General features: G+C 55.6%; 3 protein-coding genes across 3 annotated transcripts; all 3 read left to right on the top strand.

The window, feature by feature from the left end:
* Positions 1–2,351: 2,351 nt before the first annotated feature.
* BROUX77_004630 (uncharacterized protein) lies at positions 2,352–4,851 on the top strand (the record flags this gene model as incomplete). Its single annotated transcript, XM_073749414.1, has 5 exons — positions 2,352–2,726; positions 2,916–3,096; positions 3,242–3,676; positions 3,741–3,977; positions 4,043–4,851. The coding sequence occupies 5 exons, from the start codon at positions 2,352–2,354 to the stop codon at positions 4,849–4,851; spliced, it is 2,037 nt and encodes a 678-aa protein (XP_073605087.1).
* A 981-nt stretch (positions 4,852–5,832) lies between these two features.
* On the top strand, positions 5,833–7,587 carry BROUX77_004631 (uncharacterized protein; the record flags this gene model as incomplete). The annotated part of the gene is made up of 1 exon (XM_073749415.1): positions 5,833–7,587. One exon carries the CDS (start codon positions 5,833–5,835, stop codon positions 7,585–7,587), a length of 1,755 nt encoding a protein of 584 aa, XP_073605088.1.
* A 411-nt stretch (positions 7,588–7,998) lies between these two features.
* BROUX77_004632 (uncharacterized protein) lies at positions 7,999–11,481 on the top strand (the record flags this gene model as incomplete). The annotated part of the gene is made up of 1 exon (XM_073749416.1): positions 7,999–11,481. One exon carries the CDS (start codon positions 7,999–8,001, stop codon positions 11,479–11,481), a length of 3,483 nt encoding a protein of 1,160 aa, XP_073605089.1.
* Between the last annotated feature and the right edge of the window lie 2,806 nt (positions 11,482–14,287).

Genomic DNA, 14,287 nt, shown 5'->3' on the forward strand with positions numbered 1-14,287 from the left:
AAAGAACAGAAGGGCGCTAAAGAATAAGTGCAAGATTGTACTATGCTGGTCCATGCTTTGAGCGGGCCCTCCCGCCGCCAGAGAAAAATAGGACGGCGGCACAGTAAAAAAAAAAAAAGAAAAAGGCTGGGCTTTAGTGAAGAGTTTGAAGTGGTGTGTGTGTGTGTGTGTATGTTTTTTTTTGTTTATCTCTGGGGGAGAAAAATGCCAGACAAATAAAATAAAAACAAACCCCTCTTCAAAATACATGGGACTGTGGCCCTGACGGCAGTGGTGGTGATGACAGCTAAAAAGACGAATAAGAAGGAGACAAAATGTCGAAAGGTTTACCTAGAATATTGGAGAAGGGAGAAACCCAAAAAAAAAGAACACTCTATCTCTCTCGCCGTATCACAGAAATCTGGTCTGTTTCTGATCGTTATGTCTGTCTTGGTCTGTTTTTGAGAGAGTGTGTTTTGGGTAGCCAGAACAGGCACGCATTCTCTGTGGGCTAGGTGTTTAATTCAATTTATTTTTTTTCTTTTTTTTTAGCCAACTATCTCGTTCTTCTCCCTTTGCTTCCATGTGCTTCTGCAAAGCTTCTACAATTACCAATGCTCAAAAAAGATTGTATGACTGGTACGTGTGTATCATATTGTTGACTGTTATTGAAAAAAAGTACAGGTCTACGAGCAGGTCTGGAGCCCTTTTTTTCTTCTTTTTTTCCTTCACTTATTCTTCTTGGGCCTGGCTGGCGGGAATTCTTCACCGCGAACAGGTCACAGTATCATATTATTGCCCGCCCCTGTCTATGTGGCAGTGGCCGCGGTACGGACACCAACAAGGCCTTGGAGGTCTGAAGTATCAAGTTAATATGTAGTTAGCTATAACGAGTTCCGGATCATGGCTGTGCTTGTATAACTACATACATGTGTGTGGCAGCTTTCAGCTCGGAGCTGGAAGCAGGACAGGGAGACGGTCTGGAGGCCAGAGTCAAGGTAAAGGACACAGGATACATTCGTGATGAGCCGGTGTGCCTGTAGCTCGCTCTGGCTGTGACCTCTTGATATCTCGGATTTCCCACCAAGCACAATGAATCACACACACACAGACACAAACAGACCCGCAAAGATGGCCACTCTCACAAATGTGATGTGATGTGACTGAGTCTGAGTCTGAGTCTGAGTCTCTGTCTGTGTCCAACTCTACACACAGCTTATGGCCTGCCGCCCAGTCGCCCAGCCGGCCGTCGGCCCGCATGCTTTCTTTTTGCAGAGTTCTTTTGCGCCCAGGCTCATCTACCGCCGCACAAGTTCGCACGTCTGTGAGCAATGGCATTCCGGACCGCGATGGTGTGTACCTGGAGATCGCTGATGGCCACAGAGCAAAGGGCTTGTGCAACAAAAGAGACGGCGGCGGCGAGGAAGATGAGGAGGAGGAAGGAAAAAGGAAGACCCTGCACATGAGTTCGGCCCAGGGCTGCATGTGTTCAGGTCGATAGAGAGACAGGCAGATGGGAAAAGAAAAAAAAGAGACGCAGATGCCCCTCGCCAGTCTGGGCCTAGACAGACACGACCTGTGGGATATATGCTTGTATGTTTTTTTTTCTTTTCGCACATGCAAGTCGTGCCCGCTCCATCTTCGCTTTCTGGCTGTGCTGCCCGGCCGTGGCTTGAAGGGCTTGTGCCGTCACTTCGCTTGACGAAAGTGACCCCGGATTTCTTTTTCTTTTCTTTTATTTTCTTTTATTTTTTTTTCACTCTCCTTTCAGGTCGATAGCTGCTGGTGCCCTTTGCCCTTCCCTTCCCTTCTTTTGTTTCCATGATATTTTTCTGTTTTTTGTTGTCCTCCCGATTCTTCCTGCGCTTTTGCCGTCTCGTCTTTCCTTCCACTCCAGCTCCCTTATATATCGTGGTCTTTTTCTTTTTCTTCTTCTCTTCTCTTTTTTTGTCGTTCCTTTTTCTTTTTCTTCTTCCTTGCTTCTTGTTCCCTTCCTCCTCCATGTCCGTTCCCTTTGTTCTCTCTCGCCCCTAGCCACACCCCGCCCTTGAGATACAGCACGACTATACTACCCACACCCCTCCTACTCACTACAAGTATATATCTCTGCACCTTTGCGTTGTTGGGTTTTTTCTACTCCGGTTCCCACATTCTTCTCCCTTTCCTAACATTTTCCTCTGGTCTGCTGCCTTCGCCGCTTTGGATTCATGCTTTTGTTCCGAGGACCTCAACAAGCACTTCTCCTGTCTGCTGCTCGCTCTCTATATACTCACCCGGCCTGTTCGCTCCTCACACTGCACTGTGTGCCCTCTCCAGTCCCTTCGCTCCATCTCTGTACCGGCCGGTATCTCTAAAAGACTTCCCAGCCCACAATGGCTCAGGGTCAAGCTGCCGGCATCTGGGACCGCCATGCCCAGCTCCCCAGGTCTCAAGTGCCTGGTCCTAGCCATACTGCCCACTGGCCGCCAGCCCACGAACGCTACTCGATCGAAACTCACCACCGCGATCACCCCTACTCCAGTCACTATGCCCCAGTGAATACCGCCCTTCCACACTCCGACTCAGCCTCCACGCCCAGTGCCGCGCCCATCGCCATTCCAATAGGCGTCCCAGGCCAGGCCCCGTCACCAGCTCCCCTTTCAACCTCGGGCTCAACTCCCGCCTCCGCTGCTCTTCCTGGCCAGACTACCGCGTCAACACCCATTTCGGCAAGCTCGCCATCTGCAGAATCAAGCAGGGCCCCAATGGTGAGCCTCTTCGTCTTTCGTCCAGGGCATGGGCACGGGCCGCTGTAATTTCCCTGCTTACAGGGCCCACCCGCCTGGAGCTCCAGGGTCTAGTCCCGTTTAGTATGACCTGTGCACAGCTGCCCACAGCTGCACACCGCTATAGTGACGCCCTGTAAATCCGCGCCGCATCACTAACATCCTCTGTAGCAAATCGACCAGGCCCTGCGCGAGCACTGCAAGATCCCTCTCAGCGACTGCTTCGTCGCCGCCCTCCTTGAAGACGGCTCAGTGGCCATGTTTTCCGGCCCGACAAATCTAGGCCAAACTACAATACAGCAGTTCTTTAGCTCGCGAAATTTTGTGCAAACAATGCACCGCATGGGACGCCGTAAGTGTAGTATAGTCCGGTCCGAAGCCGGCGCAAAGATGTCCCGCCCCGGCTATGCTCTCTCTTCCTCCCTTTCCCCCTCCGTGCCGTAGCCCACGCGAGAATGTGTCTGACCTTTTCCTGCTTCTTTCGGCTCATCTATTAGGCGGCTCTGGAAATGTCATGCCTGATGACATGGAGCCCATGCCGGCGGAAATGTCCGAAGACCTCCGGAGTCCACAAGAATATGAAGAGAACCCGCGCCCGCCAAAACGCACACGCCGCCTAGGGCCCCGAGACTTTGAAGATCCCGAGCCAGACGACGATATGCCCGTGACCGTGGCCAACACCCTGGCCCGCCGGCCCATCTCCATCGGCGACTCAGAGAGCGTGTGGATGTTCTACCAGCAGCGTCTACGCAGCTGCCAGCAGAACGCCTGCAAAATCATCGCCAAGGCCTGGGTCAAGGCCATCGAACCCAAAAAGCAGTCCCACCATCCGTACACGGGCAAAGAAGACCGCGCACCGGCCTGGTGGCCAAAGCCGCCTCTCAGAGAGGACAAGGTCCGGCACAAGGAACCTGATCATTTGTACAAGCGAGGTATGCCCGGACTCTCTGCCCGCTCCAAGCCGCTGTTCGCCATGGTGCTGATATTCCCTTCCAGAACGTGTCTACCTCCTCGCGCACATCTTACGCCTCATTTCAGCACCACCCGAGAAACAGTTGCCCGACGTGCGCAAGTCAAATCTCAAGATCCGCCGGCTGGAGGAGGTCACCCTTGACGCGCTGTCGGGCTTCTTCGCTGACAAGGATAACCCGACCAACATCCGCAAGCGGCCGTTTCTGGCCGAGCTCTTTTCTGTTGCCAAGCAGGAGGAGCGCTATCTACGGGGCGAGATTGGTATGTTTCCGTGAACCTCGAAGATCGCCCAATCACTTGGTTGCAGTTCTAACACGCTTTTGTAGATGGTGACACAAAGGTCTGGGTCATGACTGACGACAAGGCCATCGACATCCGGCTTTCCGAAGACCCCGACTCGGCTATTCTCCAGAGCAACGAGGAGCTGACCGCCTCTCCCACTGGCCCGCCGCTCCGCATGCCGCTTCAGCCTGCACCACACCAGAATAATGCCATGCTGCCCCCAGTTAACGCCTCACAATCTAGCATGTCGGCCCCCAGCAGCTCTGCCGCCTACCTCGAGCACATGTCTGTGCAACAGCCACCGCACCACCAACACCCGCAACAACCTCCCCCGTCACACCACTACGTTGATGCTACTGCCATGGCTGTGCACCAGGCTGCCACCACCGTACCCATAAACATGCCCGTGTCTGTTCAGATGCCCGAGATGGTCTCGCCCGTCGGCCAGCCCCCGCCGCACGATTCAGCCCGCCGCCCGTCCATAATATACGCGTCATCCACGTCAGACTTCCAGCCACAGTCCCAAACACCCATGTACTCGGCTGGCCATGGCCATGCCCAGTCACATCATGCTCCACCCCAATGGCACACAGGGCCGCCCCCATCACAGCAGCCGCCGCAGCAAACCCCCGTGTACCAGTTCACACCCGGCAGCCATGGCTCTGCGCACCAGTCTTTCCACCAGTCGCAACAACACCACCATCAGCCTTCACACCAGCAGTCTCTCATCTCCCCGTCGCAGGCCCTCCCGTACGGCAGTTCTTTTGAGCAGAGCCACAGCTCATCAATGTACCGCCCGGCCCATGCTGCATCGCCCGCATACGGCGGGTACTCCCGGTCCACCACTAAATAGAGATTTGTGCCTAGATTTGGTTGGCCGTAGCTTTGCATGTCTGCAAAGATCTTTTAAAATGGTGGAATGTAGAAGAGGTCCCGCTGATATCCACCGTGTTGGTGGCTATGTTCCGGATTACACGTATCGCCAGTGTAGAAATGCATGGAACCGCTGGCTGTTTAGGTAAAAAAAAAACCTGCTGAAGCACCAAAAAGTCTATCAATGATTCCCGCTCTAATGTCTTGTTTTCATTGATAGACGCCGTATTTTTCCGGCCTACTTTTTTTTATGTTGAGACGTTATGTATTCTGTTCTGCTCATCTCTTATGGAACTGGTCTAGGATTTGTGAGAGGACTCTGTTTATGGCCAAGCAGGCGTCTGTCTTAACTGTTGCCAGTTGTGTCCTGGTTGGATATTTACGCCCTACTATGCATATAAATTGAAATTGTTCCTAGTACTTCTTTTCATGATACAACTAGTGTCGAGTGTGTGAAGATTAGAAGCAGTATGTTCCAAATCCAAGACTTGACTACAAGTCCAGAATAACCTCTTTAGTGTCACCAAGCTCTTGACCGGCAATGCTACCACAAAAGGCACCCTGAACAGCCATGTGTGTATGAATGTATGTATTATTTAATGTCCACCTACTGTTATCTCACAGCAACACGATCAACCCGGAGCAAGCAGAGAGCAACAACTCCTCTTCAGTTACAATACCACACCCATCATTCACATACGACCATAGCCTGTAGAAAGCACGGGATCCCGTCCGCTCTCCCTTAGTTAACCTACAGAGCGCCGGACTAGTACTACGGTGGGTGACCACGTGGGAATCCCCGGTGTTGTATGTCACTTTTTGTATAGGCAGTCTGCTGAGTGTGGAGGCTAGTTTTTGCTCTCTCGACTTGACTTGACTATATTTAACGTCTACCAAAATCACTAAGATCAAACGACGCCGGATTGGTTACACCCAAAAGAAGCCCTCCCACCTGACACACATGCACCAACATTTTCCTCCATTTTCAGAGGGCACCTTCGACATTTCGACCAAGCTAACAGCTACCATTATTGCAAACTACTTTACTTTATTTTCGCCCCCGGCAGGTCCTGTCATCCCTAAGATGATCGCGTCCGTCCACGCGCCCGCGCCCGCCGCGCCCGCGTCCGCGCCTCCGTCATTGACGTATGCGCAGGCCACCTCGCCCGCCAGCGACCCCTCCCCCGTGCCCACCACTGTCCCCTCCTCCGCGTCGTTCTCGCCGAACCTCGCCGGCCAGGCCCCTCAGGGGCTCCCCTCTTCCGTCGCGCGCGTCGCGACAGGCGCAAAACGCGTCAGGAGCGAAGACGCGCCCCTCCCCCAAGAGGCTCACTACGCTCCCATCTCGCTCCCCGTCGGCCCCGTAAAGGCTCTAGCCGACGCCCTCCGCAACCAGAAAGACGCGGAAGCAGCAACCCGTGATAGGATGCTGAACACTTTCTCGGCCATGGCCGACAACTGCCTGGCCGCAATGGCCCCGCAGGCCAGCGCGCACGAGTCGACGCGCAAACTTCTAGACTTCCTGCAACAGGGTCTTCTAGACACCCTCCAGCACGCCATGACAGGCGCGCCCCAGCCTCCCCCCAACCGTGCCCCTCGCGACACGACCCCCTCCCCGGCGCCGCAACGCGAGCGCCCCGCCCGCCCATCGACCCCGTCAGAGGCACCATCAGCCCGCGACCCCCCTGCTGCCGCTCCCGCAGCGCCCACCGAGTCCTTGGATAAGGAATCCTGGAGCACCGTCGCCCGCAAGGGCAAAAAAGCGTCCAAGGCTGCCCAGCCCGCGGCTCCCTCGGCCGGAGCCCCCAAGCCCAGACAGGGCAAAGCCAGCGTGGTCCCTGAAAAGGCCACCCCCGCCGACAACCGCCTCTTCGTGGTTGTGCCCACCGATTCCCCCCTCCGGAAGCTCTCGCCGGCTTACATCGTAACGAAGGCCAACGCGGGCATCCCCCGCGGCGAGGGCGCAGGCACCGCCACCGCCACCAAGACGGGCTTTGCCCTGACAGCCGTCCGTGACGTCGGCAAATTCCTCAGCCACGCTGAGCGCATCCGCGCCAACCTGACTGCGGAGAAGGTCCACAAGAGGGACGCTTGGTCCAAGTACATCGTACACGGACTGCCAACCTCGATCACGGTCGAGGACCCCAAGACCCCTGGCGCCGTGATGCTCCACCGGGTCACCCTAGACGATGTCCGTCAGGATATCGAACAGGCCTTTGGAGTCGTCTCCGCCAGCGCCACGCTGTCGAAGTACGTTGGCAAGGCGGGCGTGCCCACCTTCCGCGCCCACATCGCCTTCCACGAAGGCCTTGTGGCCCCGTCTGCGGTTCCCCGTCGCGTAGCGACACTCGGAGAGCTGCACATGGTCTCCCCTGACAACACCCTGGAGCGTTTCCCGTTCTGCACACGCTGCCGGGCCCGCCACTTTGACCGCAAATGCCCGGCCGACACCGTGACGTCGTCCTCGACCCCGGCAGCCGCCGCCCAGGGAGACAAGGTACCGTCCCCTAAGCCCGCCCAAGCGCCACTCGTGGCCGACAACACCACCACCCAGCCCCAGCCGTCGACACAGGACAAGAGCCCTTCAAGCCCCCAGGCTCCCCCATCCTCCGTCTCCTCGTCGCCCAGCCAGCCCTCCTCCCTGCCCACCTCCAGCGAATCCTCTGAAACACAGGACTCAATGCAGGTAGACGACAACGTCGAGGAAGTTCTGTAAATGTTAGGAAACCCTAACTCTACAGTACTGAACATAATTTCGGCGAATGTACAGAGGTCCTGGACCTGTGCACAGGCGTTGCTACAGAAGGCGCATGAAGACCAGGTGAACGTGGTCTGCCTCCAAGAGGCCCCGTCAGGCGCAGATCCGGGGAACAGAACGTTTCCCAGACACCCCTCCTATCAGGCAATTGTCCCGGAGGGTAACTGGCGCTCGAAACCCCGAGTTGCCACATACGTATCGACAAATAGGCGCGGTCTTCGCTTCCAGAAGGCGTACATGAGGGAGGAGCACCCAGACATGGTCATGGTTGAGGTGGTACACGGAGGACACTCATACACCATCGTCAACCTCTACAACGCGGGGGCAGGTTCTTCCCGCACGGGCGAAGCGCTTCACCTTCTCACAAGGATGCAGCCGGGACCACGCTCGGTGATTACTGGGGATTTCAACCTACACCACAGTGCTTGGAACCCCCGTAGCGCCTCGGACGATCTGGATGCAGAGCTCCTGCTGTCATGGATGGAAGAGAGGGCACTGCTGCTCGGTAACGCTGATGGAGAACCCACCCACGAGTCAGGCAGCGTCATTGACCTGGCGATCTTCTCGGCGCCTTTGTTCGCGCTAGGCGCGACCGCCGAGCTCAGAGACGAGTACACCTGCGGGAGCGACCATTTCCCAATGACAATTACTCTGCCACTTGCCGACCAGCCGACGGCTGCAGCCCCTCCTGGGCGACTCGTCATGGACAAGATGGACAGGAAGAAGTTCACTGCAGCCTGCAAAGCGGGGGTGCCCTTGATGGACGCCCTAGTCGCAGGTATACGCAGGAGACCTTTGTCCCGGGCGGAAAAAACTCAACACGTGGATGACTTCGCACGGACTCTTCAGGAAGTCATTCTCGGAGCCCTCGACGCGTCGACACCCAGGTCGCTCGGCAAGGCCAAAAGTTTCCCCTGGTGGGACAAAGATTGCAGGGAGGCAAGCGCAGAACAGCAGTCAGCCAAGCACCGTGTCAACAACGCCGACTCAGAGACTGCGGAACGGGAGGCGAGAAAGGATCGCAGAGAAGCCAAGAAGCGGCTGGGCATGGTCCTCAAGAAAGCTGCGGGAAACTTCTACGACAACAGGGTCGCCAAGGCCACGCAAGCGCGAGACATTTTCCAGATTGTCAAGTGGAGAACTAAACCGCCCGCTCGACCATCGCCAGCGCTAGCGCCGGTAGAGGGTGCAGAAGCCACGGTGCAGGACACCACAGAGAAGATTGCACTTCTCCGCAGCGTGCATATGCCATCCTCTCGCCCGGGTGACTTGCCCCCTCCAGACTTGTCGCAAGCCCCAGTCGGGACCGAGCCGATCACGAAGCACGAGGTCAAAGCTGCTTTGTGGAAGCCTCAGAACACCGCGCCCGGTCTAGACAGCCTCTCCAACAACGCCCTGAAGCTAGCCTGGCCCGCTCTGGGGAAGCAGATCACTTATCTTTTCAAGGTCAGTTTTTCCTGGGGGCTCCACCCTTCCCCCTTCAAGCAAGCGAAGGTGATTGCCCTCGCCAAGCCAAACAAGAAGGACCGGTCGTCGCCGCGCTCCTACCGGCTCATCTCGCTGCTGCCAACTCTGGCCAAGTGCTTGGAAAGGATTGTTGCCCGCCGACTCTCGCTCTGGGCCCTAGAGAAGGGACACATTGGGGACAACTACGCTGGGGCGGTGTCTGGGCGTAGCGCCGAAGACATGTGTCTGAGTCTGGTTGAGTCTCTAGAGTACTACATGGACCGCCAGATGGAATCCTCAGTCTTGACGTTCGATGTCAAGGGAGCTTTTGATGCAGTGCAGCCGCACCGCATGGTACAACGTCTGGTCGATCTGGATTGCCCGGCCGAGACATGCCGATGGGTATCCTCGTTCCTCTCGGACCGCAAGGCCTCGTTGGTGCTCGATGGCGTTGACGATCTCCTTCAGCCCACAGGAGGGAGCCTACCCCAAGGCTCGCCAATTTCTCCCATCTTGTTCATGCTCTTCATGGCACCACTCTTCAGGATGGCCCTCCCGTGCTCCCTCCGCGGCTATGCGGACGACGGCTGCCTGGTCAGCTCAGGCTCGTCTCTGGCAGCCAACTGCTCGGTGCTGTCCCACACCCTCAACATTGTCAACAACTGGTGTGTGAGGAACGGCATGATGCTCGACCTTGCCAAGTCGGAACTCCTCCACGTGACGCGCAAGCGCCACGGCCAAAACCCGGGTCTTCTACTCCCCGATAGCGGCTCACTAGATGCCATAGACCCCAAGGATACCCTACGATGGCTCGGCGTGCGTTGGTCACGCAACCTGTCCTTCGTGCCGCACATCCGCGACGTCGCCCAGAGGACGGCACCCACCATACGCGGCATTCAGATTCTGTCTGGTTGCTGGAAGGGGGCCCCGGTGAAAGGCGCCCTCACGGCAGTCCGCTCTTGTGTGGTGAACAAGCTCGCCTACGCCGCCGCCGTCTGGTGGAACCACGGAGCCGGGACAACTAGCCAACCCCGTGGGCTGAAGCAGGCCGTGGCACTCCTGGATCGCACAGTCCGCCGAGGTCTGCGTGCGGCACTCCCGCTATATTGCACAACCCCATGCGCTATATACAACCTAGCGTCCGGTTTCCCGCCAATGAGTTTTGTCCTAGACAGCCGCCTTGGTTCGGCCGGACTTAGGGCCACTCTCGCGCAGCCAAACCACCCGCTCGGAACGACAGCCACAAACTGGGGTAGAATAGGGAGGCTCAAGATGCTGCTCCCGCACAGCCTGGCCACAAACTACCCGGCCCCCTTCACGGGCGCGCCTGCATCATCTCGCCCCCATTTACAGGGTGACAAGAAGGCTGCAGCTGCGGCGCACCTAGCCTTGGTACGCTCCTCTTCCCCCTCGGACCTCTGGATATACACAGACGGATCCAAGCTGGGAGAGGGCCGGGTCGGCGCTGGGTGGGCGATCATTCGGGACGAGACAGTCCTGGACACGGGCAACTGCCCGATTCCTTTCCACGCCGAGGTTCATGACGCCGAGGTGATGGCCATTGCCAGAGCCCTGGAAAAAGTAGACTCGTGGGTGAAACCACAGTGCCGCAAGGTCTGGGTCTGCTCCGACAACCTCGCCGCGGTGTACCGCCTCACGACATGGGGCGCGAAGCCCGGAACCTCCGAAGAGCTTCTCCGGAGGGCCCAAACGATTTGCGCCGACTGGATTGGCCAAAGCCCTGACCACCCAGGTCCTAGACCGTGGCCAGATGGTGCCCCCGCTGTGGAAGTGATTTGGGTCCCGGGACACTCCGACGTCTGGGGCAACGAGCTCGCGGACCGACAAGCCAAGATAGGCGCCGAGAGGGCCTACACGCCCGTAGGAATGTCCCTTTCCTGGGCCCGCAGCCATTTCCGCGCCCGCGTCACCACCGAGTTTCGCACCTGGTGGTCGAATGAAGGTTGTGCCAACAGACCTCACCTGAGCCGACCTCTCGAGGCTCCTAAGAAGGCCTGGAAAAACCTTCTTGACGACACTGAGCGCAAGCTCGCCCGCGCTGTCCTGACAGCACTTTCTGGTCACGGAGACTACGCAGACTACCACCGCCGTTTCAATCACTTGAACGCAGTGCTAACCTGCCCCCTCTGCGACGCTGAGACCACCCCGGAGCACATCTGGACCTGCCCCCGCAACCCTCAACGGATGGCTAAGGGCTTCTTCCAGAAGCTCATAGCCACCAAGAGTGGAGCCATCTGGCTGGCATCTAAAGCGGCCAAGAGTCCTCCGGTGCTTCTAGCACACCGCCGTGCGGTAACGGGAACGGACCCGCAGGAAGGGGACTCCCCAGTTCGCCCTCCGCCCGACCCTCCACCGCCTGGTCCGACCCCGCCCGGGGCAGCTTAGCCTCTGGGGCCCAATCTTTTGTCGCGTAACCGCGCTGCCAACCCTCTGGCGTGAACACGCCGCCAACCCCCTTTTCTTATTTTGCACAAATATTTTTATCACTACATCGGCGGTGAGGCCAGGACTCTGGGTCTTGTTTGGACCACGCGGACGAAGGACAGCCTCTGCGCTGGGCAGGTGGGAGACCTCCTGTCATTATACTTTGGATTGTGGGGTTTCTGTATGCATGGTTTTAGGTTTTGGTTTTTGCTTCTGTTATGTATTTTTCCTGGTACTAGAAATAGTCCCCTGTCGTATGCCGAGAATCCCTCGCGAGTAGACAGGTTAAATAAAGACTTTCATTTCATTTTCCTGACACACATGGGGGTACAGGGAAACGAAGCGGCTGACGAACGCGCAAAAGGAGGCGCTGCCAGGGACCACACAGAGACAGAGTTTATGTCGCTTGCCCGGGCCCAGCGGTGGCGCAAAACATGGCTCCAGGAAGGCTCTGACAAGTAGTGGAACACCCAGAAGAAGCCCTCCCACCTGACACACCAGTTAGATGCGCCCAAACTCTGGAAGCACGAGTATAAAAGCTTCGGACGACAGACGGTTGGTCGGGTGCTGAGTGCGAGATCCGCTCATGGGGACTTCGCCCAGTACCACTGCCGCTTTGCTCACGAAGACGCCGAACTACTCTGCCCAGACTACAACGAGGAGAAGTCTGTCTTCCACGCATGGACCTGCGCCCATGTCGCTAGACCTTTCCAAGAAAGATTCATTCAGAAGCTGATCGTCTCCGAGAAGGGCTTCCGCGCTCTCGCAAAGAAGTTGACGCCCAGCGCCACGCAGGCTGAATAAACCCACATCACCTTCTCACATATTTCCTTTGTTTGTGGCGCCATCTTTCGAAGATATGGTTTTTCGTTTTTTGTTTTGCTTCTGTTCTGTCTTTTCTTTTGCTACCATGTGCTTTGCTGCGTTCGTTTCTGTATACTTTGCTTTTTTTTTTTGTTTTTTTTTTCTCTTTTGTTACTTGTTTCCTTGTACCACACATGCAGAATTCCACCCACTAGATATCCTACGCTCGCGCGGGGGTTGAAAAGCCCCGATTTCTAGGGTTTTCTCATGACTAGCAGATCTTCTAGGATCTGTGTCCGCCTCACAGCGGGCCGTGTAATGCTTTTCATGTAGCTTAGTCACGTAAAATAAAGTCAAGTCAAGTCAAGTCAAGCCGGATTGGTTACCGGACGGAAATTTAAAGTCCTCCGCTCGACACGCCGCATAGTTTCTGTGTGTTCGGGATGGCGCACCATCCCCAAGCCCCGAAGAACCAGTGGTCCACACTCCGCTATGAGCAGCAAGAAACACAAGTACAAAAGAAAAAAAAAAAACATTTTCCCCAGATAAACCCTAACCCCCACAAAGAGTTAACCATCCCCACTAACATTCGTTCAACCGAGAGACGTGGCTAGACACAAAGTCGACCATCAAAACCAGCATGGCATGGGAAAACCCGAGTCGTTGAGCGGGTGAAAAACCATACCAGGTGAGCCTCCGGAGGCTAGGAGTGTATCCTTCCGCTTTTCGAAGTGGCCGCCGCACCGAACCATGGCTGAGGCCCGATGCAGTCCCCGAGTGCCACAGCAGGACAAAGGAAAAGGAAAAGACGAAGGTGGACTGTCTGAACCTTCAAAGGGACAGTCCCGAGTTTTTTGCTCTCTCCTGGTCCAATACTCTCTTTATAAGTGATTTCTGGACCACCATTTTCCACATACGACCATAGCCTGCGGAAAATACGGGGTCCCGTCTGCTCCCCCTTAGTCAAGCCACAGAGCGCCGAACCAGTAGTATGGTGGGTGACCACATGCGAATCCTCGGTGATGTATGTTTTATTACTTTTTGTGAGTGCGTGTTTCATGGTTACACAAGATACTCGTGGGCCGGTTGTCGCTGGTTTAGGGTCCATTTTTCGGTGAGGGTTTTGCGGAAGTTTTTTTTTTTTCGCATGCGAGTAGACAGGTTATCAAATCAAACCTTCAAATTTATTTTGCACAAATCTTTTTATCACTACATCGGCGGTGAGGCCAGGACTCTGGGTCTTGTTTAGGGCCACGCAGACGAAGGACAGCCTCTGCGCTGGGCAGGTGGGAGACCTCCTGTCATTATACTTTGGATTGTGGGGTTTCTGTATGCATGGTTTTAGATTTTGGTTTTTTCTTCTGTTATGTATTTTTCCTGGTACTAGAAATAGTCCCCTGTCGTATGCCGAGAATCCCTCGCGAGTAGACAGGTTAATAAAGACTTTCATCATCATCAACAAACCTTCAAATCGGGACTCGCGAGTAGACAGTTCAATAAAGAATCAACAAACAAACAAACTTCCGAATCAGGCGATCAGACCAGAATTCCGGGTCATGTTTGGGGGCTACACGCACGAGAGGGACAGTCTCGGTTGCTGGATGGGCGGGAGTCCATCATTGCACTTTTCCAGTGCAGTTTATATTGGCAGGTTTGAGACCTCTGCACTCACATATGTATTTTCTGGTACCAGAGATGGACCCCTGTTGTATGCAGAGAAACCCCCGCTTGTACAAAGAATTTCAACTCCATCGCAAGTGGATGCGTCAACAAAGACATTCAAATTCAAAATTCTAAAGACCTCTCAACTTAAACCAACAGGTTTTCTTTTTGTTCCGGCTGCAGAAGAAAAAAAAATTTCAAGGTCGCAACATTGTCGTTTATCTCCGTAATTTTATCTTCAGATTGTTTCAGAGGTTACCTTTCTCGTGTTAGGGTTGGACCCTTGCATTGACTCCAAATT

Source organism: Berkeleyomyces rouxiae (assembly GCF_048999995.1).
Source record: "Berkeleyomyces rouxiae strain 22BRR77 chromosome Unknown BrBRR77_ptg000004l, whole genome shotgun sequence".
Classification (NCBI taxonomy): Eukaryota; Fungi; Ascomycota; class Sordariomycetes; order Microascales; family Ceratocystidaceae; genus Berkeleyomyces; species Berkeleyomyces rouxiae.